Source organism: Cibotium barometz, chromosome 52, assembly GCF_041138505.1.
Source record: "Cibotium barometz isolate CiBa-2024 chromosome 52, ASM4113850v1, whole genome shotgun sequence".
In the NCBI taxonomy this organism is placed as follows: domain Eukaryota; kingdom Viridiplantae; phylum Streptophyta; class Polypodiopsida; order Cyatheales; family Cibotiaceae; genus Cibotium; species Cibotium barometz.
This window is the reverse complement of record NC_141097.1, coordinates 21,545,250-21,573,199: the sequence shown is the minus strand read 5'-3', so window position 1 is coordinate 21,573,199 and position 27,950 is coordinate 21,545,250. Positions and strand designations below refer to the sequence as shown.

At 44.5% G+C, this 27,950-nt stretch overlaps 3 protein-coding genes across 3 annotated transcripts in view; 2 read left to right on the top strand and 1 right to left on the bottom strand.

Annotated features, from left to right (window-relative positions):
• The first annotated feature begins 3,036 nt into the window (after positions 1 to 3,036).
• LOC147608948 (uncharacterized) overlaps positions 3,037 to 27,950 on the top strand; it is a 39,664-nt gene continuing 14,750 nt past the window's right edge. Inside the window, exons 1-2 of the mRNA XM_086788774.1 lie at positions 3,037 to 3,159; positions 3,313 to 3,569. Of these exons, the coding sequence (XP_086644900.1) occupies positions 3,408 to 3,569 (162 nt within the window). The 5' untranslated portion in view covers positions 3,037 to 3,159; positions 3,313 to 3,407. The remainder of the gene's footprint in view (positions 3,160 to 3,312; positions 3,570 to 27,950) is intronic.
• LOC147608950 (uncharacterized) lies at positions 8,554 to 10,376 on the top strand. The gene is made up of 2 exons (XM_086788280.1): positions 8,554 to 8,974; positions 9,065 to 10,376. The coding sequence occupies exons 1-2, from the start codon at positions 8,554 to 8,556 to the stop codon at positions 10,357 to 10,359; spliced, it is 1,716 nt and encodes a 571-aa protein (XP_086644406.1). The 3' UTR covers positions 10,360 to 10,376.
• LOC147608949 (uncharacterized) lies at positions 11,968 to 13,351 on the bottom strand. Its single transcript, XM_086788279.1, has 2 exons — positions 12,268 to 13,351; positions 11,968 to 12,236 (listed from the first exon to the last, which is right to left on the bottom strand). The coding sequence occupies exons 1-2, from the start codon at positions 13,349 to 13,351 to the stop codon at positions 11,968 to 11,970; spliced, it is 1,353 nt and encodes a 450-aa protein (XP_086644405.1).

Below are 27,950 nucleotides of genomic sequence, written 5' to 3'. Positions count from 1 at the left end.
TTGTTCGCCAATAAAATCCGCCAAGTTGCTAGTAATGAGAAGTACATAATATGTGATGGCTACTTTAATTATTATTAAATTTGTATTGTTAAAGCTTACGAAGTGAAGACTATGTTTTGTGACTTGTTAGGGATGCTTTGCCCTTTAGTTTAACAAATGCACTTTCTACTCCCAAAGGCTCATCATTGATACTTGGGTAAATTTATTTATGTTTTTTTGGATGGTTTTTGCATATAGTTTAAAAATTGAACATCTTGAGAAAGTGAAGATGGTACTCAACCAAGTGGATGATGCTGCGAAAACTTTAATTCAATTGAATGTCATGTAGCCAAAGATAAAGTGGCACCTTTAGATCATGTTATCTCCTCGTAAGGCATCTAGATATATCCAAAGAAGATGGTAGCCATTCAAGTATTACCTAGATTAGATATGGTTCGAAAAATGAGGAATTTTGTGCACTAGGAAAACTACTCAACTCTTGGAGGATCTTGCACAACAATTATTGTATCTTGTTCATTAGCTGTTCATCAAATCACGCATTAATAAATGGCCTTTCAATGGGAAGAGAAGCATCATGAATTATTTCTTACAACCAAGAGAGCTATAATGAAGGTTCCTACCTTAGCCATCTGAATTGGGTGTAAAATTCTTTGTTTCTTCACACACGTACACGCACATGCACGTGCGTGCACGCACACGCACACGCACACGCACACGCACATGCACATGCACACGCACACGCACATGCACACGAACTAAATACTAAAAATAATGTCACTACAAAATAATACGTAAAGTTAATAGCACAAAATTTGATATTACTATTTTACTTGAAAATTAAATTACATAAACACTTTTATTATGTATGCTAATATAGTGCAATACTTTATGTACAATTTTCAAAGATGACATAAATGTAATAAAGGATTAACAAAGAACATAAATAGATGTACATATCATTTTGGCCTTCTATAGATGTTAATATTACTTTCTTTCTTCTCTCTTTGTCGGTGGGTAGTTTTTCTCACAATGTTTCACCTACTACTTATATCTATGAATGTTTTGTTTTTAAAAGCTATTTTGTTTTATCTTTGTCCCATAATACAATTACTTCGTGGATGTATTGTAACACTTTTGATCTTGTACACCCTTTGGTCTAGGGTGAATAAGATAGCAAAGTGCCTTACAACAAATAGGATGAGTGGGTGAAACCATGTTAACAAGCAAAGTCGTTTTAACACCCACAACAAAAGTTTGAAATAGTGTGTATGGTTCTCGCACTTCCTCCTGGAGCCTACCGTTGATGGTCTAGGTCTCAATCCCTCATTAAGGCTTCACCCAAAAATGAGGCGGTTTAATGCCTTCCTTTTCACAAAGTTTATGGTGCTCTTTATTACTGATCTTATTGGCGAATCTAGGGCTTGTAGGACCATGGCACCTCCTGTTTCTAGGGTTTCCATAGTACTTTTGCCTACATGTATATTTATTTGACTATTTTCTTCCTCGCTTGAGGTAGATCTAACAGAGCCTTGCCTTTTTAACACCTTCTTACAAGGAAGCACTATGTTGAGTGTTAGTCATTTGATGGGACTGATGGTTGGGTGGGTTTGAGGAAATATGGTTTGATGCATTATACTCGACTGGATTATCGTTTCCAATAATTAGCCCAGATCGAGGATTTCTCTTTGGTAAATCGGTCTCAAACATAGGTTTGAATGGATTTAGACACGTGCGTTCTGCACAATTTACAAGAAATAAATGTTTGTTAAGTTTGATCTTTTTGGTTTTTTGATACCAGTTTTCTTTTTGTTGGCTTACGTTCCATAGACAAGCTCATGTCTCATGTCTCATGGGCCCATATCTTATGGTTGATGTCTATGACTGATGTCTCTCACACCTTTTTGTATAAAATGGGCTAATGTAGGTTTGGTGAGCTAGACTCACGACATGCCTATTGGGATCACGGTGGCTTATGGACTCCTTATGGACTCACATCACAGCTAGCTAGGCTCATATCATAGCTAGTTGGGCTCACGTGGCTCACATATTTTTTAATGAAATAGGCTTACGAATTTTGGTCTTTATAAACTTGGGCATGGATTTCAAGTGGTACATGGGGCTCCGAGCCTATGCCAAGGTTGGCCGTTATTTATTTGAGCAATAATTATACTTACTTCTCCAATATACCTCATTGAAGTACTCTCCTATTAATCTAACAACTTTGACAATACTATTTATTAAAAGATAACAAGATTTATTAGTGTTTTCTTATATTCGCATGGAAAATAAGCTATGACATAGTTTATACTATTTGTTTTAAATTTTGGCTAAGGTTTCAAAGAGCACTCAAGTAAGAGGTTTCCCTTTCTACTACATGTTTTGATTATATTTGATCAATATTTTTTGGTTGAGTCCTCTCATGTTTACTTTATTGTTATGTTTCAGGTTTGAAAAATTTCGCAACACTATTTTTGAAAGATTAGATGATTTAGCTTAATCAATTAAGACTATTTAAGATTTCATTGTTAATACTTTCTTATATTAAGTGACGTGCTCAAAGTTGGAAGAAGATATGAAGGGTTTACTAACATAGAAAAATATGTTTTGAAATGTTAGTAAATCAGGAGTGAGTGTAGAGGTCAGTATAATTTTCTCTCTCTCTCTCTCTCTCTCACACACACACACACACACACACACACACACACACACACACACACACACACATGTGAGAGTGGGTACTGAATTGAGATGCCACCAAGGTAGATGCTTCTTGGGGTTTAAGATACATTTACACTCGGTGTCCTTGTCTTATTTACACACGTAATGATCGTGGGAAACTTGAACCACTGAAAAGAGAGAAGGGGGGCTATTTGGAGCAAAACTCGTGTAAATAAGAAAAGGACACCATATGCAAATGTAAACTCGTTTCCATGGGGCTAGAAATGCATACATGTGGACACGGCCTAATGGAGATAGTCACTGCCCAAGTGTGTTAAGGACCTTTGTATAAACCTTGGACTTAGGCCAAGACATGGGGCCAAAGAAATACATACATGTGGACACGGACAAGTGTGTAATACATAGATATTGAGACAGGCGCCGCCCAAGTGTGTAGAGGAGTGGCTGCAAGGGGAAGCGTGAATTTTTCTGCAAATTAGGGTTTGTGCTCTGCACGGCATCTGCTCGAAAGATGTTTTTTAAAAGTGGTGTTTTTTTTTTTGGTTGTTGTTTTGGGGCAATTTCTCGTAGAAGCATTAGCTTTGCTTTCAATACAAGATCTTAGGTGGCTGCTGCTGTTGTTGTTACCCACAGGAGGCCATGGCTATTCTGAAGAAGTTTGCAGCATTTCAGAGAGCGCTCTTGTATTCTAATTTCTAGCTAAGGGTTTCTAAATCTAGCAGAAAAAAATGCAAGGATTCAAATTGCAGAACATACACGGAGCAAACAAGCAACAAATCCATGATCATCATATGCCAACGTGCCCTGTTTGTATGGAAAAACTAGGCACTTATGGTGGACCTTCTTCACTACCATGCGGTCACAACGGCTGCTTGCAATGCCTCCAACAGGTATGTACGATCTGCAATCTTGCATTTTTTACACACCCACATGCACACAGGGCTATCTGGCTATCCACACAGGGCTAGTGCATGCGTGTTCACATGCCTGCACAGAATGCTCACACACACTTGTGCATGCGCACATGCACACACACACCTGCTGACACATACACTTGTACACATGTCCACACACTTACAACGATCATACATGCACATATAATGCAGGCACACTCCCACTTGCATGGGCACACACTTGTACATGCGCTACAATTTCACACATTTGCATATGCCGGATATATTAGCAACCATATGACGTCTACAATTATGGAAATTTAGAAAGTCCATAGTGATTGGTATATGAGCATACAAAAGGAGTATGTGAATGATGAGAATGCTACCCGCATGTTGGAAAGAACATGTAGTGAATGGTATTGTTGCGATCAGGGAAAAACTTGACCACTCCCACTATGGTGGATTTCGACAATGAGAGAGAGCACCAGATCCTTGCAAAAACTGTTTCTTCGATAGCAATGTGTGTGGGAGACTTTTAGGTCGCTTCCAGAGGCTATAAATTAACCGTCCTTCGAGGGAATTGAGTTGCACTGGAATGGGAGTGCAAATGGTGTCTGAAAACCAACCACACAAGCGAATTTTTTTCTTCTTCTTTTCTTGGCTGAATCTCTTTTACCAAAAGACAAAGCTCTGCTACCATTGTAACATGCGAAACCTTATAGACAAGATTATACCTTACATAACGAATATTCAGCACCTTGGTTCTCGATGATTGCACAATGTAGCGAGGTAAGAGTGCAAGAGAGAGGGGGGGAGAGAGAGAAGAAGAAGCACAATAAAGACACAGTACACCCGATTGGGTCCTAAATATCCTCTGCAGGGCCTCCACCCACCAAGGATTGGTGTATTTGCTTTATTGAATGATGAGAAAAAGACTGACTTCTTGATGACCTTCCTTGGCTTGCAGCATGAAGATGATCTGGTTTTGACCTTCAAGTTCACCTTTGCATGGGAATTCCCTTGGTTGTCTTGGCCCTTGAATACCTTTAGCACTTTGTGAATATGAGATGCCTAAAACCTTTGCTAAGCCCATGCTTATATAGTCTTCCATATGTTGGTTGATTTGCTTTATAAGGGGTCGGCTTGTTTATTTACAGCCCATGACCTGTTTTGAATGGGCTGGCCGCATGTTATGCCTATAGCCAATCCATGCCCTTAGGGCTGGACGATTGGCTGCCCAGGCTCTATGGCCTGGTAGACCTAGGCTTGGGCCTTTCTTGGACTGGCCGGTTGGGCAATAGCCCTTTTGCGGGCTGTTATGGGCCAATGCCATGGTCCATGGGTTGCCCCCAATGGTAGCCCAAGAGTAGGGCAGCATGGGTAGTCCCATGGCCTTGCTCTTCATGCATTCCTAAATGCAACTACATGCTTCCTTAGATGCTTGGCATCTTGCTACAAGCCGAATATCCGGAATACCTATCATCATTTCAGAGGGTGACTCACAGTATGGATTGGCATTGCTTCATGTGCGAGACTTGCACACCTGACCAAGACCATGTACGGGACTTGTACACTTGACCCTGGACATTTAGAGTGGAACCTTGGTTGACTTGTCCTGGATTGGGGCTCACAAGGTGTCGCCATTTGGTCCCTTCACCAATCTTGATCAGTGTTTCACACACTGAGCGGAACCAAGGTGTGAACGAGGATTTTCCATAGAAGAAAGATGAAGCATCTATTGGCAAAGTTTGGCCTGAAAGATGGCCACACAGTATGAGTAGCATGGGATTTTATTCATCAAAGTGATTTATAATGTTTATAAGTCAGTGTGTTCCCATATCATTAAAGACGGGCTTTACATATTATTATTTTGGGCATGGGACAGGTGGACAAAAGGAGGTGCCTACTTGAAACTTGGGCTACAAGCCTGGGAAAAGCATAAAGTTGATATTTTGGGCCAAAACTTGGGCATCAAGCCAGGAAAAGCATAAAGTTGATATTTTTTGGCAAGTTCATCTATTTTGGGCAAAAAGGGAAAAGCACTTCAAATATAGCTGGTCGACTTCATTAAAAAGGGGTGTGGGCTTCTTTTTCGGAGCATGAAGCGCATGCCTCTACTGGCCAATTGCAGTTCTCTCTCTCTCTCTCTCTCTCTCTCTCTCTCTCTCTCTCAGCGTTGGCCGTATAGCTTCTTCTGTCTCTTTTCTTTGTTTTGGAGCTAGTCGCTTACAAGGTGATCAATAGCTGAATTTCGTTTTTGCTGGCCGCCTCCAAAACTGGTCAACTGCTGGTTGTACTTACAATTGTACAGCAGCCATACAGTCTGCCACACGTGAAGTTTTCTTCTGGTGTTCTTCGCTCATAGTTCTGGCCTTGTCAGGGGCAGATTTGGGGCTGTTTTTGGAACAGTTTTGAGAGCTCTTGTGGGGCTGATTTGAGACTCAAATTTGGGGCTATTTTGGCACAGTGTTTGGGCTGTTTTTTGGCTCTGTTCCGGGCTGTTTTATGGACTGTTTATGAGCTGAATTCATGGGACTGTTTTGAGACGGTTTTCAGATGGCTTTTAGTGCTGTATTTTATCTGGGCACTGGATAGATATCTGGGCAAGAGATTTGCTGATGCTTTGTGGAAAATTCGATGCTGTATGCACCCGCACCTTGGTTTATTGTAAAAGCTTCTCTCTCAATAAAGAAGTTCCTAGGGGGTGCCGGTCGATCCGGCTCATTGCGGTGTTTTTTTTATATTGTATATGGTTCTTCCACTGTGTTTTCATGCTCTGTGTTTGGTATTTGAAGTGTTGGTCTATTATCTCTCCGGGTCTTCAATTAGTGACAGTGGTATCAGAGCACAGGCTTTCTCGAAAGCAAGAGGCTTTCTTCCAACAGTGAGAAAGAGAAAAGATCAGATGTGGGATTACATTGACCAATAGTTTTGCTATTGAGCTTATGGAAATAGTCACGTGTCAAGAGCATGAGTAGTAGGCAACTTGGTCTAAGGATTTATGGATTCACAGATTTTATCCTCGAAGTATGGAGTTGGTTTTATGTACTCGTGTTTAGCACTTTTTCCATATAGATTATTGTGGATTTAAAATCAAGTTTTTGAGCAAACCACATGGAGCTATCTCTCAAGATATCTTATGCATATGCTGAGGAGATATTTCTTTTGGCTTCATGACAAACCTGGCAAGAAAAGTAAGTATAATTTGAGTTTTGCAAAGTTGCTGCTTTTTGCAATTTATTGTAAGTGTTTTTGGACACTTAACCCTTGCATGCCTTTACAAGGAGAATTGCGTGTTTGTTTGCCTTGAACCGTTTCATGTAAACATTATGGTTGAAAAGCTTGGTTTATAACGCTTTTCATACGGGTCTGTTCAACGACTATGGATTAAGTTTTTGGCATATCTTTGCTCGAGGATTCATACATATATAATGGTCTGACGCATCTACATGGTTATCATTGGCTCGGTGATTCTTGGACTTTATATACAGCTCTATCACTCCCTTTACGGGGATGGAGTATGTTTTTGGATCCCTTTATTTGGGATGCAGTCGACTTATGGAATTCATGGATAGCTCATGGATTGAGGATTTTTCTATGGATTCCTATTGGCAGCCGAAATGCTTGTAACACTATCTATCGTGCAGACATGTTTATGGAGAACCAAGATATTTATGCTTGTGACTCATTCTCATCTTATGTTCTACACTTGAGCCCACCTTTCCCTCCAGGTCTGTGATCGGGATACTACCACGGAGTGCATGTGGTAGAGTGAACTTGAGGCCACCTCTCCTCCAAGGTGTGCGGTCAGAGTACCGACACGGAGTGCATGTGGTAGAGTGAACTTGAGGCCATCTCTCCTCCAAACATAGTTGCAAGCATTCTTTGCATTCGTGCATTTGCATTCGAGAATGCCGAGTTTGCAAAAGAATGCATCGAGGGTGGATGCATTCGCATTCGTGGCGGGTAAAAAAATTATTTTTTTGGGCATAAATAGAATGTTCAAAGTCAATGCTTGAAAACACAATGAAAAACTTGAAAGCTTGAAACTTAAAAGATGTTAGAATTTAGAACTTAAGACTCAAGACTCAAGACTCAAGAGTGCTGGAAATGTACTCAATTTGCAAAGGGATGCAAACTGTTAAAAAAATTGCAGGCAAAGTTTGCAAAGGGATGCAAACTGCAAACGTTTGCAAACGTTTGCAAAGCCTTGCATTCGCGAATGTTTGCAACTATGCCTCCAAAGTGTATGTTTTGAGTACCGACATGGAGTGTATGTGGTAGAGTGGACGTGACGCCTTGTTGGGTAGAGACTTATGTCTATGCCAAGGGTCATGTGATCTAACATCTCGTCGGCAGGGGACTGTGTCTGTGTCAACCATAGTTACCGCGGAATGGCGTTCCGCCTTCTTGGAACACCAGAACGCCAGGTTGGAGCTCAACGCGTGCCCGGAACGCAAAAACGGCAGGCGGAACGTGACTTGCAGTGGAACGTGGCGGAACGGCGAGCGGAACGCCGGAACGTAGGGCGGAACGCCCGTTCCGGGCGTTCCGGCATGTGCGCATATGCGCGACGGCGGCGGGTTTTATTTGCTGTTCAGGTTTATTTCGCTGCGTCTGTTTTTTTGGCTGAGCCTGCTGCTTGAGTGCTCTCCCTACCACTCCACCCTTCCTCTTGGCTGCCCCCTTGGCTGCCCCACACTCTCCGTTCCACCTACTACTCCACCCTTCCTCTTGGCTGCCCCACACTCTCCCTACCTCCTCTTGGCCCCTCCTCTTGGGCCTTGGCAAGTTGGCCCCTTCTCTTGCTCGGTTGGCACTCGAGTCTTGAGCAGGTAAAATTTAAAATTTGACGCAATGAACATTGGATTTTGGAGATTCTAGTTTGCTGCGTTTTTTTCCACTTTGTGGACACTTTACTTATGTCTCATGCAAGGGCATTTTGCATGTTTTTTTAAATTTCAGCCATTTATCAATTTCAATGGCACCTCCTTGTGGCATAGATGCAGAAAACAGATCCCCTTGGTGGAATGAGGTGGATCTTGTGTCCAGATATGATAGTGCAAGAGGAGGAGGGTCACGCAAGTGGAAGTGCCACTTTTGTGGATCCATTAAGACTGGAGGCACGGATCGTGTGCGAGCCCATTTGTTGGGGGTTAGAGGCAAAGGCATTTTTGTTTGCCCTACAGTGTCAGGAGAAGATATCATACGATCGCAGGCACTTGCAGATAGACTTGATGCAGCAGGGAGTCGGCCCTCTGTTCTTGATCCTCAAGGTACATCATCATCAGCTACACTTGCAGGCGCGGCATCTTCAGCGAGTGCATCTACCCCATTATTTGGGGCTGCTCCACAGCCATCTGCACATGGAACAAATGCTTCCCAGACCCAGGCTTCACGAGGTCCAGTGCAGGCTAGTCTTGTGGCATCATGGCACCCTGGGAGGAGGGCACAAGTAGATGCAGCAGTGTAACGGTTTGTTTATGCTGCAGATGTTCCTTTGGTAAAGGCCCGCAACCCATACTTTGCAGATATGGTGAAGGAGATTGCTTCTTTCGGACCTGGCTATGCTCCACCCTCATCCGAGGCATTGCGCACTACACTTCTAGCCACAGAGAGGACGGCCATAGAGGATGCCTTGGGACCCATTCAGGATGTATGGCGTAGATGTGGCGTCACTATCATGGGTGATGGTTGGAGTGACACTAGGAGCCGCTCCATTCAGGGTATCCTTGCGTACTCCAGAGGATGTAGCTTTTTTATTAAAGCTATTGACAATTCAGAGGCGGGCAAAACTGCAGAGAGATTGACAAATATTTGGAGTGAAGCCATTGATTACGTGGGTCCCAATAATGTCATCCAGTTTGTTTTTGATGGAGAGAACTCAAACAGGGCAGCAGGGAGGATCATTGAGGATAGGTACCCACATATTTGCTTCACTCCTTGCATGTCACATGGGCTCAACAATCTCCTCAAAGATATTGGTAAGATGCAGTGGGTGGAGCCTTTTATTGAAATGGGCAATCACATTGTTTCATTTATCACTCGCCACCACTACATTTTGGCTGTATTTCGACAGAGATCCCCAAAGAATCTCTTAAAGTATTCAGATACACGCTTTGCATATAATTTCCTTATGCTAAAGCGTCTTTTTGAAGTGAAGAATCATTTGAGGCAGCTTGTAGTTTGTGAGGAGTGGGATGCGTGGCGAGAGCGTTCCTCAGTGGCAGGTATTCGATGCAGGTCCATAGTTCTTGATGACACTTTTTGGGACACTGTTGAGGTATTGTTGCAGGTTGTGCGGCCAATCATTCTTATGTTGAGGCTTCTTGATGGAGATGAGCCTTGCATTGGCAAGGTGTACGAGGGGATGGACAGGATGATTGAGAGAATCCTATCTCTACAGACTTTGGATGGGGGTAGGAGACAGGAGCTATCTCGTCTTGCGACAGGCAGGTGGACAGAGTATCACTCTGCATTAGAGGCTGCTGCATTTGTGGTGGATCCAGAATTTCAAGGCAAAGGACAAGAGACAGATGCAGAGGTTGTGCAGGGTTGGGAGGATATCTTGAGGAAGCTTGTACCCAGTGCTGATGATAGGAGGAGGGTTCGTGAAGACCTTTCCTTCTATCGACAAAAGAGAGGCCTCTTCGCTTTGCAGGATGCACAAAATGATAGGTTCAAGATATCCAGTGCACGGTGGTGGGAGGATTATGGGGCAGATACACCATTGCTGCAAAGATTGGCCATTCGAGTGCTTAGCCAGGGTGCTAGCTCCTCGCCATGAGCGCTTATGGAGCAGTTTTGGGAACATTGCAAGCAAGAAGAGGAACAGGCTTGGTGTCCAGAAGGCAAATGACCTTGTATTTGTTAATGCGAACTTGCGTTTGCTTGACAAGTTCAGGGCTGAGTGTACTCCAGAGCCATTTATTGGATTTTGCCTTGATCTTGATGACAGTGATGGTGAGGATCAGCCAGAGGGAGAGGATGATGTGGAGCAGCATGAGGATGAGCAGATTGAGGGACAGCCTGGACAGGAGGATGAGATCCCACTTGCTGATGACTAGTCTTTGACTCACCAATTACCTTGGCCCTTGAGGCTAGTTTTGTACTTGTCATGCGATGGTACTTTCTTTTTCAGTTTCTATATATCCTCATGCGATGTACTTTCTTTTCAGTTTCTATTTGGAGTCTGGACTCTTTAAATTTTTAATGCTTAAGACTTTAAAGTTTTATCTTGGATATTTTAAATGTTTTGTCATTTTATGTCATATGCTGACATGTCATATGACGTGGCGTTCCCCGACGTTCCGGATCCGCTCCCGTTCCCGTTCCCGCTCCTGTTCCAGCATCCGACGTTCCCGGAACGTTCCCGTTCCGCGGTAACTATGGTGTCAATTGTGGATGGATTCATTCATGGAAGGGTGGTAACCCTGGTGAGTGAATTCCATGAACTCATGGAAGGGTGGTAACCTTGGTGAGTGTCGCATGAACTCATGGAAGGATAGTTGCCTTGGTGAGTGAAGCCTCGTGGAAGGGGAAGCCCTGGCGAGGATGTATGGTTTCATGGAAGGGTCGTTGCCCTGGTGTCACTTGCATACCCAGGTGGTGTACAGGTGACATGGCATTCTTAGCATTCATGAGCATTTAGCATAGCATTCCCAGCATTAAGTGAGCAGTTTAGCATGGCATTCAAACATAAGGAGCATCTCCAGCATGTACCACAGCATGTGCAACATTGTATGGGGCTTCTACAGCACCTACACCAGTACGTGAAGCATTTAGGGCATGCGTCACAACAGGTCGGGGCCTGTGGAACTAGCCAACATCAGATAAAGAGGCTTTTGGGCATTTATGTGGTCTTGGAGGATCCAGTCAAACAAGCCGACAATAGTGTTCTGGCCGACCAACAGCGTAAATCCATATATGTAGAAAAGTGCATCATTCATTTCAGTCATCTTCCTTCTTCTTAGCGTTTCTGGCCTATTGAGCAAAGGGAATCAGCAGCATAGTCAACATACATTCAGCATTCAGTTCATCTCCTGCCCCCTACATAAAGGAAACCAGGCTCCATAGTTACCGCAGAACGGGAACGTTCCGGGAACGTCGGATGCTGGAACAGGAGCGGGAACGGAAACGGGAGCGGATCGGGAACGTCGGGGAACGCCACGTCATATGACATGTCAGCATATGACATAAAATGACACAACATTTAGAATATCCAAGATAAAACTTTAACGTCTTAAACATTAAAAATTTAAAGAGTCCAGACTTCAAATAGAAACTGAAAAGAAAGTACATCGCATGAGGATATATAGAAACTGAAAAAGAAAGTACCATCGCATGACAAGTACAAAACTAGCCTCAAGGGCCAAGGTAATTGGTGAGTCAAAGACTAGTCATCAGCAAGTGGGATCTCATCCTCCTGTCCAGGCTGTCCCTCAATCTGCTCATCCTCATGCTGCTCCACATCATCCTCTCCCTCTGGCTGATCCTCACCATCACTGTCATCAAGATCAAGGCAAAATCCAATAAATGGCTCTGGAGTACACTCAGCCCTGAACTTGTCAAGCAAACGCAAGTTCGCATTAACAAATACAAGGTCATTTGCCTTCTGGACACCAAGCCTGTTCCTCTTCTTGCTTGCAATGTTCCCAAAACTGCTCCATAAGTGCTCATGGCGAGGAGCTAGCACCCTGGCTAAGCACTCGAATGGCCAATCTTTGCAGCAATGGTGTATCTGCCCCATAATCCTCCCACCACCGTGCACTGGATATCTTGAACCTATCATTTTGTGCATCCTGCAAAGCGAAGAGGCCTCTCTTTTGTCGATAGAAGGAAAGGTCTTCACGAACCCTCCTCCTATCATCAGCACTGGGTACAAGCTTCCTCAAGATATCCTCCCAACCCTGCACAACCTCTGCATCTGTCTCTTGTCCTTTGCCTTGAAATTCTGGATCCACCACAAATGCAGCAGCCTCTAATGCAGAGTGATACTCTGTCCACCTGCCTGTCGCAAGACGAGATAGCTCCTGTCTCCTACCCCCATCCAAAGTCTGTAGAGATAGGATTCTCTCAATCATCCTGTCCATCCCCTCGTACACCTTGCCAATGCAAGGCTCATCTCCATCAAGAAGCCTCAACATAAGAATGATTGGCCGCACAACCTGCAACAATACCTCAACAGTGTCCCAAAAAGTGTCATCAAGAACTATGGACCTGCATCGAATACCTGCCACTGAGGAACGCTCTCGCCACGCATCCCACTCCTCACAAACTACAAGCTGCCTCAAATGATTCTTCACTTCAAAAAGACGCTTTAGCATAAGGAAATTATATGCAAAGCGTGTATCTGAATACTTTAAGAGATTCTTTGGGGATCTCTGTCGAAATACAGCCAAAATGTAGTGGTGGCGAGTGATAAATGAAACAATGTGATTGCCCATTTCAATAAAAGGCTCCACCCACTGCATCTTACCAATATCTTTGAGGAGATTGTTGAGCCCATGTGACATGCAAGGAGTGAAGCAAATATGTGGGTACCTATCCTCAATGATCCTCCCTGCTGCCCTGTTTGAGTTCTCTCCATCAAAAACAAACTGGATGACATTATTGGGACCCACGTAATCAATGGCTTCACTCCAAATATTTGTCAATCTCTCTGCAGTTTTGCCCGCCTCTGAATTGTCAATAGCTTTAATAAAAAAGCTACATCCTCTGGAGTACGCAAGGATACCCTGAATGGAGCGGCTCCTAGTGTCACTCCAACCATCACCCATGATGGTGACGCCACATCTACGCCATACATCCTAAATGGGTCCCAAGGCATCCTCTATGGCCGTCCTCTCTGTGGCTAGAAGTGTAGTGCGCAATGCCTCGGATGAGGGTGGAGCATAGCCAGGTCCGAAAGAAGCAATCTCCTTCACCATATCTGCAAAGTATGGGTTGCGGGCCTTTACCAAAGGAACATCTGCAGCATAAACAAACCGTTACACTGCTGCATCTACTTGTGCCCTCCTCCCAGGGTGCCATGATGCCACAAGACTAGCCTGCACTGGACCTCGTGAAGCCTGGGTCTGGGAAGCATTTGTTCCAGTGCGGATGGCTGTGGAGCAGCCCCAAATAATGGGGTAGATGCACTCGCTGAAGATGCCGCGCCTGCAAGTGTAGCTGATGATGATGTACCTCGAGGATCAAGAACAGAGGGCCGACTCCCTGCTGCATCAAGTCTATCTGCAAGTGCCTGCGATCGTATGATATCTTCTCCTGACACTGTAGGGCAAACAAAAATGCCTTTGCCTCTAACCCCCAACAAATGGGCTCGCACACGATCCGTGCCTCCAGTCTTAATGGATCCACAAAAGTGGCACTTCCACTTGCGTGACCCCCCTCCTCTTGCACTATCATATCTGGACACAAGATCCACCTCATTCCACCAAGGGGATCTGTTTTCTGCATCTATGCCACGAGGAGGTGCCATTGAAATTGATAAATGGCTGAAAATTAAAAAAACATGCAAAATGCCCTTGCATGAGACATAAGTAAAGTGTCCACAAAGTGGAAAAAAACGCAGCAAACTAGAATCTCCAAAATCCAATGTTCATTGCGTCAAATTTTAAATTTTACCTGCTCAAGACTCGAGTGCCAACCGAGCAAGAGAAGGGGCCAACTTGCCAAGGCCCAAGAGGAGGGGCCAAGAGGAGGTAGGGAGAGTGTGGGGCAGCCAAGGCTCAAGCCTCAACGAGGTAGGGAGAGTGTGGGGCAGCCAAGAGGAAGGGTGGAGTAGTAGGTGGAACAGAGAGTGTGGGGCAGCCAAGGGGAAGGGTGGAGTAGTAGGTGGAATAGAGAGTGTGGGGCAGCCAAGGGGAAGGGTGGAGTGGTAGGGAGAGCACTCAAGCAGCAGGCTCAGCCAAAAAAACAGATGCAGCGAAATAAACCCGAACAGCAAATAAAACCCGCCGCCGCCGCCATCGCGCACATGCGCACATGCCGGAACGCCCGGTTCGGGCGTTCCGCCCTACGTTCCGGCGTTCCGCTCGCCATTCCGCCATGTTCCACTGCAAGTCAGGTTTCGCCTGCCGTTTCTGCGTTCCGGGCACGCGTTGAGCTCTAGACCCGCGTTGTGGCGTTCCAGGAAGGCGGAACGCCGTTCCGCGGTAACTATGAAACCAGCATCCAAAGGGTGGACCTCAACATTGGAGAAAGGAACAATTAGTCATTATCATCATTTAGCATCTCTCTCTCTTTCCGAGAAGGATACTCATTTAGGATAGGCATAGATCTCATTGTAACCATTGCATTTAATATAGGTGCATTGCATTTGCATCGAAACCATTCTCTTTCTCTTAAGTGTTTCTAAGTGAAGTTTAGTTAAGCCTAAGGTTGTTTTACTACGATCAATCCCTCGCATGTCACATTGGTATCAGAGCGTTACAAGGTAACCAGCCTTAGTTCATGTTCATTCCATAAGTCATTCGGTAAGTCAACATGTTAGTCGCTTTTGCTTAGTTAAATCCAGGTCTCAAGATCTTGCAGGCCATCCTCGGGGTTTTCCCCTTAGACATGCATCAGTAACCCATTCATTTGCATTCTTGCATAGCATATAGGGGTAGCACATGACTTGCATCAGTATAAAAGTCATCCTAGTAGTCCAGTGAAGATAGTTAGTCTGAGCATCTTGCATCTGCAAGGCATACATGATTTACCCATGAGTTTTTTCGGGAAGAATGGCATCCATCATCAAAGGAGCAAATGGAGTTTTGGGCTTCAACCTACATCAGGAAGGGGTTCTCTTCCACATAAGAAGACGGAAATGGCTCCAACATCGCCTCAGGAGGTCCATAGGTCCATGAACGATGGAGATGGTGTGTGAAAGGATTCCATAGACAGGTCAGTGGTGATTCAGGTTTTTCTAAGTAGATTTATTAGCATTTGCCATGCAGTTCCCGTAGTGGAGAAGTCTTTGGCTCAAAGGATTCAACTCCTACAGTCGACCTCAGTCCTGGTAGAAGAAGACAGAGTGGGGAGGGGAATGTCATGTGCACACCCAGTGGTGTACAGGTGACATGGCATTCTTAGCATTTTGAGCATTTAGCATAGCATTCCAAGCATTAAGTGAACAGTTTAGCATGGCATTCAAGCATAAGGAGCATCTCCAGCATGTGCAACAGTGTATGGGGCTTCTGTAACACCTAGAGCAGTACGCAAAGCATTAAAAGCATTTAGGACATGCAAGAATGGCATCCATCATCAAAGGAGCAAATGGAGTTTTGGGCTTCAACCTACATCAGGAAGGGGTTCTCTTCCACATAAGAAGACGGAAATGGCTCCAACATCGCCTCAGGAGGTCCATAGGTCCATGAACGATGGAGATGGTGTGTGAAAGGATTCCATAGACAGGTCAGTGGTGATTCAGGTTTTTCTAAGTAGATTTATTAGCATTTGCCATGCAGTTCCCGTAGTGGAGAAGTCTTTGGCTCAAAGGATTCAACTCCTACAGTCGACCTCAGTCCTGGTAGAAGAAGACAGAGTGGGGAGGGGAATGTCACGTGCACACCCAGTGGTGTACAGGTGACATGGCATTCTTAGCATTCATGAGCATTTAGCATAGCATTCCCAGCATTAAGTGAACAGTTTAGCATGGCATTCAAGCATAAGGAGCATCTCCAGCATGTGCAACAGTGTATGGGGCTTCTGTAACACCTAGAGCAGTACGCAAAGCATTAAAAGCATTTAGGACATGCATCACAGTAGGTCGGGGCCTGTGGAACCAGCCGACAGCAGATAAAGAGGCTTTTGGGCATTTATGTGGTCATGGAGGATCCAATCAAACAGGCCGACAATAGTGTTCTGGCCGACCAGCAGCGTAAATCCATATATATAGAAAAGCGCATCATTCATTTCAGTCATCTTCCTTCTTCTTAGCGTTTCCAGTCTATGGAGCAAGGGGAATCAGCAGCATAGTCAGCATACATTAAGCATTCAGTTCATCTTCTGCCTCCTATATAGAGGAAAACCAGCATCCAAAGGGTGGACCTCAGCATTGGAGAAAGAAACAATCAGTCATCATCATCATTTAGCATATCTCTATCTTTTCGAGAAGGATACTCATTTAGGACAGGCATAGATTTATTCATAGATCTCATTGTAACCATTGCATTTAATATAGGTGCATTGCATTTGCATTGAAACCATTCTCTTTCTCTTAAGTGTTTCTAAGTGAAGTTTAGTTAAGCCTAAGGTTGTTTTACTACGATCAATCCCCTGCATGTCACCCTTGGTGAGCCATATGGACATGTGAAGCATGTTTGGCTTGGGCATGCGTATGGATCATAGGGGTGGTGCCCTTATGCAGTCCAATGGCATGGCAAGATGTTTTGTGGTTATGTATTCTGCTTACTTTTCTTTTGTAGGTACTTAAAGCTACTTATGGATTTATGGATATTTGGTACTTAAAGCTACTTATGGATTTATGGATATTTGGGACATAGTTGGCTCTTGTGCTTGTGTCTAGTTATTATCTGGCTTATGAAATTATGGCTATTTGAGACACAGTTGGCTCTTGTGCTTGTGTCTGGTTATTATTAGAGTTGTTGACTAGTTTATGGATTTATGGATATTTGGGATACAATTGGCTCTTTTGCCTATGTTTGGTTAATATCAGAAATGTTGATTCATAGTTTCTTTCTTGATACGGTTGGTTCTTATGTCCGTATTCTGACTTCGGATCATGGATCTCGATTTATGGCTTTAATGCCGGAATTATGTAATACTACTATTTGGTAGTGAATCTGTAATTTTTGAAGAATATTTCAGTGGTATTAGGCTTATTCAGTTGCGGACAATTGTTTTATAAGACAGAGGGGATGTCACCATTTAGTCCCTTCACCAGTCTTGACCAGTGTTTCACACACTGAGCGGAACCAAGGTGTGAACAGGGATTTTCCACATAAGAAAGTTGAAGCATCTATCGGCAAAGTTTGGCCTGAAAGATGGCCACACAACATGAGTAGCATGGGATTTTATTCATCAACGTGACTTATAATGTTTACAAGTCGATGTGTTCACATATCATTAAAGACGGGTTGGACATATTATTATTTTGGGCATGGGACAGGTGGACAAAAGGAGGTGCCTACTTGAAACTTAGGCGACAAGCCTGGAAAAAGCATAAAGTTGATATTTTGGGCCAAAACTAGCCTGGAAAAGCATAAAGTTGATATTTTTGGGCAAGTTCACCTATTTTGGGCAAAAAGGGAAAAGCACTTCAAATATAGCTGGTCGACTTCATTAAAAAGGGGTGGAGGCTTCTTTTCGGAGCATGAAGCGCATGCCTCTATTGGCTGATTGCAGCGCTCTCTCTCTCTCTCTCTCTCTTTCTCTCTCTCCCCATCTCTCTGCACTAGCCGTACAACTTCTCTCTCTTTTCTCAGTTTTGGAGCTGGTCGCTTACAGGGTGATCAATAGCTGAATTTCGTTTTTGTTGGCCACCTCCAAAACTGGTCGACTGCTGGTTGTACTTACAGCTGTACAGTAGCCATATAGTTTGCCACACGTGAGGTTTTCTTGTGATGTTCTTTGCTCACAGTTCTGGCCTTGTCAGGGGTAGATTTGGGACTGTTTTTGGAATAGTTTCGAGAGCTCTTGTGGGGCTGATTTGAGATGTAACCATTTGGTCCTCCATGCTCTTTTCACATGATAGAACTCATGCCTGGACACATGGATACAGGGTTCCTAAAGTTGTAATTGGAAAAAGCACTCGTCTGGGTCAAAAAGCAAGAAAAAGAAAAAATCAAACTTTGTTGACCAGGGCACCGTTGGAAAGAGCACGTCGAATTGAGCCAAAAAGCTAAAAGCCACTTTTTCAAAAAGTAGCTCCAGGGTCAAAAAGGAAGGCCCTGAAGCTAGAAAAGCAAAACAAGAACTTTTGACTAAAGTTGAGTAATATTTTACTATTAAAAAGATCAAAAGTAAAGTAGAAGGCAAAAGTGATGCTTTTGCTTTGCTTTTGTCTTCTACTTTGCTTTTGATCTTTTTAATTGTAAAATATTACTCAACTTTAGTCAAAAGTTCCTGTTTTGGGACCCTATTGGCAGCACAGGGCTCTTGATTGGTTGAGATCTCCACCTTTCTTGGTGTGAAAACTCCATTTTGTAAAATTTTTTCATACTTAATAGAAGTCTCCTTTCTGGAAAAAAAAAAAAAGTTCGTGTTTTGCTTTTCTACCTTTAGGGCCTTGCTTCTTGGCCCTGGAGTTGCTTTTTGAAAAAGCGGCTTTTAGCTTTTTGGCTCAGTTCGACGTGCTCTTTCCAACAGTGCCCTCAGCTTTTTGGTCAACAAAGTTTGACTTTTGCTTTTTCTTGCTTTTTGACCCAGACGAGTGCTTTTTCCAATTCCAACTTTAGGAACCCTATTTCCATGTGTCCATCATCGTGTCCATGTCCAGGCATGAGTGTCTATCATGTAAAAAGAGCATGGAGGACAAAATAGTTACATGAGACTCAATTTTGGGGTTGTTTTGGCGCGGTGTTTGGGGCTGTTTTTGGCTCCGTTCCGGGCTGTTTTATGGACTGTTTATGACCTGAATTCATGGGACTGTTTTGAGATGGTTTTCGGATGGCTTTTGGTGCTGTATTTTATCTTGGCACTGGATAGATATTTGGGCAAGAGATTTGCTGATGCTTTGTGGAATATCCGGTGCCGTATGCACCTGCACCTTGGTTGTCACGTGCATCCCGCACTTGGATGCCACGTAGACATATCTGTACAGAAGGTGTAGGACCTAGGATGGAAAACTGGTCCCATGTGAGCCCAATCCGGGACGAGCCACCAGGGTTCCACTCCAGTCGTCCGAGGTCAGGCGTGCATTGTCCTGCACATGCGTCCAAGTTAAGGTGTGCATTGTCCTGTACATGAAGCAGTGCTAGTCCGGGCTGTGAGTCTCCCTCTGGAATGATGCCAGTGGTTCTGTGTATCTGGTATGACACCGGATGCCAAACCACTGTGTAGACAGTTAGGGTTTGCATATAGGAATGGGGCCAGCCCATAGGGCTGCCCCAAGAATAGATATGTGGGCATGGGGGAGGTGTAGAACCACCCCCATAGGGGCTAGGAGGGCCTTGGCTATGCCCACTAGCCATGGGATGGGCTGGAAGGCTGGTTTTTAGACTCCGGTGGACCACCCCTTTCGGAGTGACTCTTGTCCCTCGAAGGACGGTTGGTTTTCAGCCTCCGGAAGCCTCCGGAAGTCTCCCGCACACATAGTGGATGGTCAGATTGCGCTCCGGAAAGGAGGTGCATTTTCCTGCTATGGCGAGCTTCGACGACGAGAGAGACCAAGAACCTTGGGACCAAAGTGCACCAGGCAGCCCAGCTAGGGCATCAGGCATGGGTGTTAAAGAGATGTTCCAACAGATGATGCGAGCAATCGCAGACCAGAGTACCAAGTTGGAAGAGAAGAAGGCGCAGTTACTGGCTTTGGAAGAGCGCACCCGTTCTCTAGCGCTGCGTTTTCCATCTCCTCCTTGTTGGGGTAAAGGCATTATGCCCACCCTTATAGTGTGTACAAGCCCATAAGTTATAGTACATAGTACACTTAGTACTTTTAATGTACTAAGTGCACTATGTGTACTAGTGCAATATACATGTGTGATAGGGGAGTCACACACTCATGCCTCATGAGTTGACTTATCCCCACAACTCTCTCTCTCTCTCTCCCTTGCTTCTCCGTGTATGTCTCCCACATGAATTAACCTAACCCTAATTCTTCCTCTCTCCCACACACTCCTCCCTCTCCTTTCGTATCCCAGATTCCAGATCTTGTACATAGGGACTCTCTCGAAGGGTCACGATCGCAGCTGAGTTTGATGCTTGAGTTGCAGATGCGTGCATTGGAGATCCGACAACGCGAAGACGAAGCCATGCGACACGTGGAACATGAGCGTTACCTTTCGACTTTGGACACAAGATTGACACCAGCGGCTTCCTCAATTCATTTTCCCGAGAAAATGAATTTCAGTAAGTATAATGGTAAACTCGACCCCACAACTCTTTATTCATGGTTGCTTCAATTTGAAGCTTACTTTGCCGCAGTTAGAAATAATGATAGTGACAGAGTGATCTTAGCCAGTTGGTACTTGGAAGGTGAGGCCATTCCTTGGTGGACCCAGTGGGCTCATGCCCACACCAGATTAGGTGTGGTAGCTTATGTTTGGGACGAGTTTGTCCGCGCTTAAGCAACGGTTTCTATCGCCCCATTACCTTGAGCAACTCAAAGGCGAGTTCAGGGGAGCACGTCAGAACGCGCAACCAATCCTTCAGTTTGCCAATAGAATTTCGAACTTATGTTTGCAATTAGGTTTATTGATACGGACAAGAAAGGGCAATTTCTGTATGGCCTTGACACGCAAATCCAATGGGAGGTGTGTATGTTTAGGCCAGCCACCTTCGAAGACGCACTCTCGCTTGCGCAGAGCGTTGAAATGAAACACAATGGTGGCAAGCCCAAGACTTCCTAGTCGGCTACTCCTAAGGCTACTGCCTCGGGGGGAAAAGGCCAGAATCAGACGGGGTCTTCCACAGGACAGAGCACGGGAGCCTCTGGCTCCAAGAACTCGAACAATGCGTCCAAGCTTACTCCAGACCAGAAAGCGGAGACCAGCAAGATAGGTGGCAAGCTGAGTGCTGAGGAGATTGCTCAGTACAAGGAGGGTAGGTGTTTCTTTTGTCATACAAAAGGACACACTTCTCAGGAGTGTTATAAGAAGACTACCGTTCCAAAGACCGCCGCCTCAGCCTCCACAGCTTCTGTGGTGAGCCCAGCTCCCACACAGACCTCAGTGGCTGTCCCTAGTTCTTCAAATCCCAATGCTTCAGTTGGAGTAATCATTTGCCGGGAGCTCCAAGATAAGCAGAAGAGCACCCATGACCAGGAGCATGAGCGCAACGAATTGCTCAAGACCTTTGGCTACATAGGTGGCCAGAGAGTCGTCGTCTTGTTTGACAGCGGCAGCACGGAGGACGTGGTCACGGAACAGGCCGCTCGACGTGTCCGTTTCGTCTTGACATCGGTGGACAAGCAAGTTGAGGGCTTTAGCACAAGCATGACAACGAGCGTCAAGTATGAAGCTCTAGGTGCTAATTTAGTTATTCAGGGCATAGAGTTTGTGCGTGATTTTATGGTTGCCCCTCTTGTAGAAGCAGACATAATATTGGGCATTCAGTGGTTTCACAAGTTCCTTCATGATGTCAAGTGGGACAAGCACACTCTCCAGATTAATCGGAATGTGTCAAACGCCCCAGTGACCATTAAGTGTGAGCCAGGAATTCCGAACTTTCTGCTCATAAGCCACTTGCAGGCTAAACGAGCAATTAGGAAAGGCGCACACTATGCGATGATATACATCAAGATTGCCTAGATGGTGGTGAGTGCTTTCGAGAAGTATTTGGCTCTCCATGAAAAGTTTCAGAAGATTTTTCTTCAAGACAATCTCCCTCCCCAGCTCCCTCTGTCCATACCGGAGGACCGCAAGATCGATCTTCTCCCAGGCTTGGAACCCCCGAGCAAGTTTCCATATTACCTTTCTAAGGCAATGGAATCAGAGTTGGACCGCCAACTCCAAGAATTGTCGCAATCTGGCTTCATCCGCCCCAGCGTGTCGCCATTTGCAGCACCGATCTTGTTTGTCAAGAAGAAAGATGGGTCTTCTCGTTTGTGTGTCGATTATCGTGCACTCAATAAGCTGACTATCAAGAGTAGATTCTCGATGTCTTGAGTAGATTATATTCTCGAGAGACTGAATCGGGCTAAGGTGTTCTCAAAACTCGATTTAAAGAGTGGGTACCACCAGGTGAGGATTGCGGAGGGGAACATCCCCAAGATAGCCTTCCGTACGGAACGGGCCCACTATGAATTTGTGGTCATGCCTTTTGGCTTGACGAATGTCCCAGCCACATTTAACCGCATGATGATGCATGTGTTTAGGGAATTGATTGGAAAGTGTGTGTTCATATTTTTGGACGACATACTAGTATTTTCAGCTATACGGTTGAGCAGCATGACATGTTGGGTTTTATGCTGTGTATGCACCCAGAGGAGTGCTAGTGATCATCAGTAGATTACTGGGGCACTTTTTACTTCAGTTAGTGGAGGTTTTTTCCCCCAGTTTAGCTTAGTTACACTTATAAATAGTTTATAAGTGTTTTGGTCCACCCGGCACATTTCATGGCCGGACATGTGAACACATCTTTTAGGTCACTTTATTATGTGGCTATTGTACTACACATTATCAACTGAATACACAACAAGAGTCGTGTTCTCTCTCTCTCTCTGCTTCCCCACGTTTGTATTTGCAGCACCTCCAAACCCTAACCCTAACAGCTGAAAGCCTTCTTTTGGTATCAGAGCCTCCAGGTTGGCCTGCCCTTGCCCTGCTCGTACTGTTTAACACCCAGGCTCATCAACATTAGCTTCGCCTGCAATTGCCCGTACAGGTAAAGCTTCGCCTGCAACAGTCTGTACACTGTATTCTGTCCGTACAGGTTATCGCCTGTTTTGGACTGTACCCGTCAGCTGCGCCCAGCTCCGTACAGTTTTCGTTCAGCGGGCTCTTCACAGAATGCATGGGTGACTTTGGAGCAGATGTATGCTGCTCGTAACGAGGCTCGAATCTCGTTTTTGAAAAGAGAGCTGGAAAATCAGAAAATGCATGAAGGAGATGATATGTCTAGCCACTTAAACAAGTTGCAGGATTTGAGAGAGCAACTCATCAATGTGGATGAGATTATTCCTGAGACACAGCTTGTGTCCACCATCTTGCACTCTTTGCCAAAATCTCAGCCAAAGAGTTCAAATCAAAATTCAGGTGATGGTGGTTCATATCAGGATACCAAGAAAGGTGATGGACAGCCCAAGAAGAAGGGCAAATGCCATTACTATAAGAAGCCAGGTCACTACATCACAGAGTGTAGAAAGAGGATTGCCATAGAGAAGGCAAAGGAATCTGGGATGTCTGTAAATGATGCCTCTAAAGCTCCTCCAGAGACTGCTTCTTTTGTTGAGGACAGGGATTACTGTTTCTATACATGCAGCTATGATTCCTCTTGGTCTTCACAGGCACTCAGTACGACAGAGCATGCATGTACTTGGTATTTTGATAGTGGTGCTTCAAAGCATATCACATCTCGCAGGGATTTGTTTTGTCATGTAGGCCCTGCCCCTGTTGGCAAAACTGTTCAGTGTGCCAACAATGCTTCATATCCAGTTCGTGGCATTGGGGAGATTCAGCTCACAGCCATTGATGGCTCTATTCTTCGCCTTACAGATGCCTTATATGTACCAGGGATAAAGAAGAATTTGTTGTCCATTTCTTCTTTAGCACATTGTGGTATGCAAGTTCACTTTGATGATGACAAATGCATGGTCAGAGACAAAGCTAATGCTTTGACCTTGATGCTTACTGGTACATTATGTCATGGACTTTATCAGTTGGATGCATTTCAGCCAGTGGATCAGTCTGCTTATAATGCATTCACTCTTACTCCAGCTATGGTTGATGCGGAGTTATGGCATGCTCGCATGGGGCATGTAAATTTTGGTAGTCATATGCTTATGCAGCGACATAACATGTTTACAGACCTACCTCTCATGGAGAAGCCTCCAGATCACATTTGTGAAGGATGTATTTTGGGAAAAATGCATAGGTTTTCCTTCCCACGTGATCAGGCTCTGCGAGCAACTGCAAAGTTGCAGCTTATACACAGTGATCTTTGTGGTCCCATGCAGACGAAGTCATTAGGTGGTTGCTTCTATTTTGCTACATTTATTGATGACTTCTCTCGTATATGCTGGGTCTATCCTTTGACACAGAAATCACAGGTATATGATGCATTTTTGGCCTTTGTAGCACTTGCTGAAACAGAGTCAGGAAGCAAGGTTAAGACTCTCCGTTCTGACCGAGGGGGGGAATATATGTCACACATGTTGAATTCCTTTCTTGAGAGTAGAGGTATAAAACATCAGTATACTACTCCTTATACTCCACAGCAGAATGGGGTTGCAGAAAGGAAGAATCGGTCACTCATGGAGATGGCCAGATGTATGCTAAAGGCAAAGAGGCTACCACATATCTTTTGGGTGGAAGCTGTCATGTGTGCTTGTCATATTTTGAATCGATGTCCCACAAAGGCATTGGTTTCCATTATTCCTTTTGAGGCTTGGCATGGCCGCAAGCCTTCGGTATCACATTTTCGTATCTTTGGGTGTCTTGCATATGCACACATACCCAAAGAGTTGAGGAGGAAGTTGGATGATAAAGCCACAAAATGCATTTTTGTTGGGTATAGCCGTGAGAGCAAGGGCTACCGGTTATATGACCCACTATCCAGGAAGATATTCACTAGTCGGGATGTGATTTTTGATGAAAAATCAGAAATATCCATGGCTGGTTATGATGCAAATCAGGCTGAAAATGATGTGTTTGAAGGTCTACTACCTATGGAGTTTCATTCCACAGTTGGTGATCCAACTCATGAGGGTACAGGACAGCCAGCAAATCATGAAGGTGGTGCAGAAATTCAGCAGCAAGTTGAGCCAGAAGCTGAACCAAATATGGGGCAGCAGGCACCACAGGTTAGACACATACCTAGATGGTATTTGAGGACATTACAGGACAGCCATCTAGAGGGTCCTCTTGCTGGTCGTACTCGTAGGGAGATACGGACCAATGAGCATGCACACATCATGGATTTGAATATGGTTATGGCAGCCAGTTTACAGGATGATGATGAGCCTGATTCATTTGTGGATGCATGAGACAATGTGCATTGGAACAAAGCCATGCAAGATGAGCTTGATTCTATTAAAAGGAATCAAACATGGGATTTGGTTGATCTGCCCAAAGGCAAGAAAGCAATTGGTACTAAGTGGGTCTATAAGTTGAAAAGACATGCAGATGGATCCATTGACAAGTACAAAGCCCGTCTAGTTGCAAAGGGCTATGCACAGAAGAAGTGCATTGATTATGAGGAGACATTTGCTCCTACATCCCGTATGTCGACACTTAGGTGTGTCATTGCATTGGCTGCACATCGTGGTTGGGTTGTTCACCAGTTGGACATAAAGACTGCTTTCCTACATAGGGACCTCGAGGAGGAAGTTTATGTATATCAGCCCATAGGTTTTGCAGAACATGGTCATGAAGGGAAAGTATGCAGGCTGAAAAAGGCCTTGTATGGTTTGAAACAAGCTCCAAGAGCTTGGTATGCAAAAATAGATGCTTTCCTACTCACTCAAGGATTTGTGAACAGTCCATTAGAAGCCACCTTATATGTAAAGAAAGAAGAGACAGATCTGCTGGTCATCAATCTTTATGTAGATGATCTCTTGCTCATGGGATCTAATGATGACAAAATTGCAGCTTTTAAAGAGATACTGCAACAGACATTTGACATGTCTGATTTGGGGCTTGTACACTACTATTTGGGCATATAGTTTGTGCAGGATAACAGAGGCATTGGGTTGTTGCAATCTCGGTATGTTGCTAAACTTTTGGAGAAGTTTAAATTTCAGGATTGCAAGCCTATTAGCACTCCTATGGAGCCAGGGATGAAACTGTCACTACAAGATGACATTATTTCCTTTGATGCCACTACATATGCTCAGGCTGTTGGGTGCCTTATTTACTTGTGTACTACACGGCCAGATATTCAGTATGCAGTCTCTCAGTTGAGCAGATTCATGCACAGCCCGCGGTTGTCACATTGGCAAGCTGTGAAGCGTGTATTCCGATATTTGCAGGGTACCTTGTCTCTTGGATTGCTTTATCCTGAGGGGGGTGACATGCAGTTATACGCTTACAGTGATTCAAATTGGGCTGGTGATTTTGATACTAGACATTCCACTAGTGGAAATTGTTTCTTTCTTGGCTCTTCATGCATTTCTTGGCTAAGTAAGAAACAGACCACAGTGGCCACTTCGTCTTGTGAGGCAGAGTACAGAGCAGCCTACACTACTACTGTTGAGTGTGTTTGGCTGCGTCGTCTCATGACTGATATGGATATTTCAATGGAGGAGCCTACTCCTATCTATACTGATAGTCAGAGTGCCATTGCTGTGGCCAGGAATCCTGTGTTTCATGCTCGCACGAAACACATTGAGATTCACTATCATTTTGTTCGGGAGAGACTCCAGGCAGGTGATATCAATCTGATCTACTGTCCTACAGATCAGAATGTGGCAGACATCTTCACCAAGGCATTACCACGTCCGAAATTCGAAGCATTCCGCACTGCTTTGAATTCGTTTCCTTTTGGTGGATGATGTACAGTGAGCACATATCACTCCAGGGGGGTTTGTTGGGTTTTATGCTGTGTATGCACCCAGAGGAGTGCTAGTGATCATCAGTAGATTACTGGGGCACTTTTTACTTCAGTTAGTGGAGGTTTTTTTCCCGAGTTTAGCTTAGTTACACTTATAAACAGTTTATAAGTGTTTTGGTCCACCCGGCACATTTTATGGCCAGACATGTGAACACATCTTTTAGGTCACTTTATTATGTGGCTATTGTACTACACATTATCAACTGAATACACAACAAGAGTCGTGTTCTCTCTCTCTGCTTCCCTACGTTTGTATTTGCAGCACCTCCAAACCCTAACCCTAACAGCTGAAAGCCTTCATGACATTGATGTGGAGAAAGTCTTGAAGTTGCTGGAAAGCAACGAGCTCTACGTCAATGAGAAGAAGTCGGAATTTTATTTGTTTGAGGTTCATTACCTTGGATATATAATTAGTGTAGAAGGCATTTGACTTGATTTGGCTAAGGTGGCCGAGATTGTCAATTGGAAAGTATCTCAGATTGCTTATGACATCAGATCCTTTGTGGGTATATGCCACGTATACTCCACCCGCGTAGACAAGTTTTCTGACCTCTCTGCGGATCTCATTGATCTGCTAAAGGGTGTTAAGACTAAACGGATTCGAATGACTCCACGAGCATTGGAGGCATTCAAGAATCTCAAGGTGGCTTTATCAGAAGCGCCTTGTTTAGCACTTATCTCGTGGGACGAGCCATTTCAGGTGATCACCGATGCGAGTAACATCGCCATTGGAGGTGTATTACAACAGAATGGTTATCCAGTAGCTTACATGTCTCGTAAGTTATTGCCCGCAAAAAAGAATTACTCAGTCTACGATCGTGAACTTCTCGCAGTTATACATGCCTTGAAACACTGTAAACATTTTCTTTATGGCCGTGACTTTGAGGTTCGCACTGACCATCAGGCATTACGCTGGATTCAAACAATGCCAAGTGCACAGTGGAGTGACCGACAACACCGCTGGAGCTAGATATTCCAGCAATTTGGTGGTATGATTGAGTA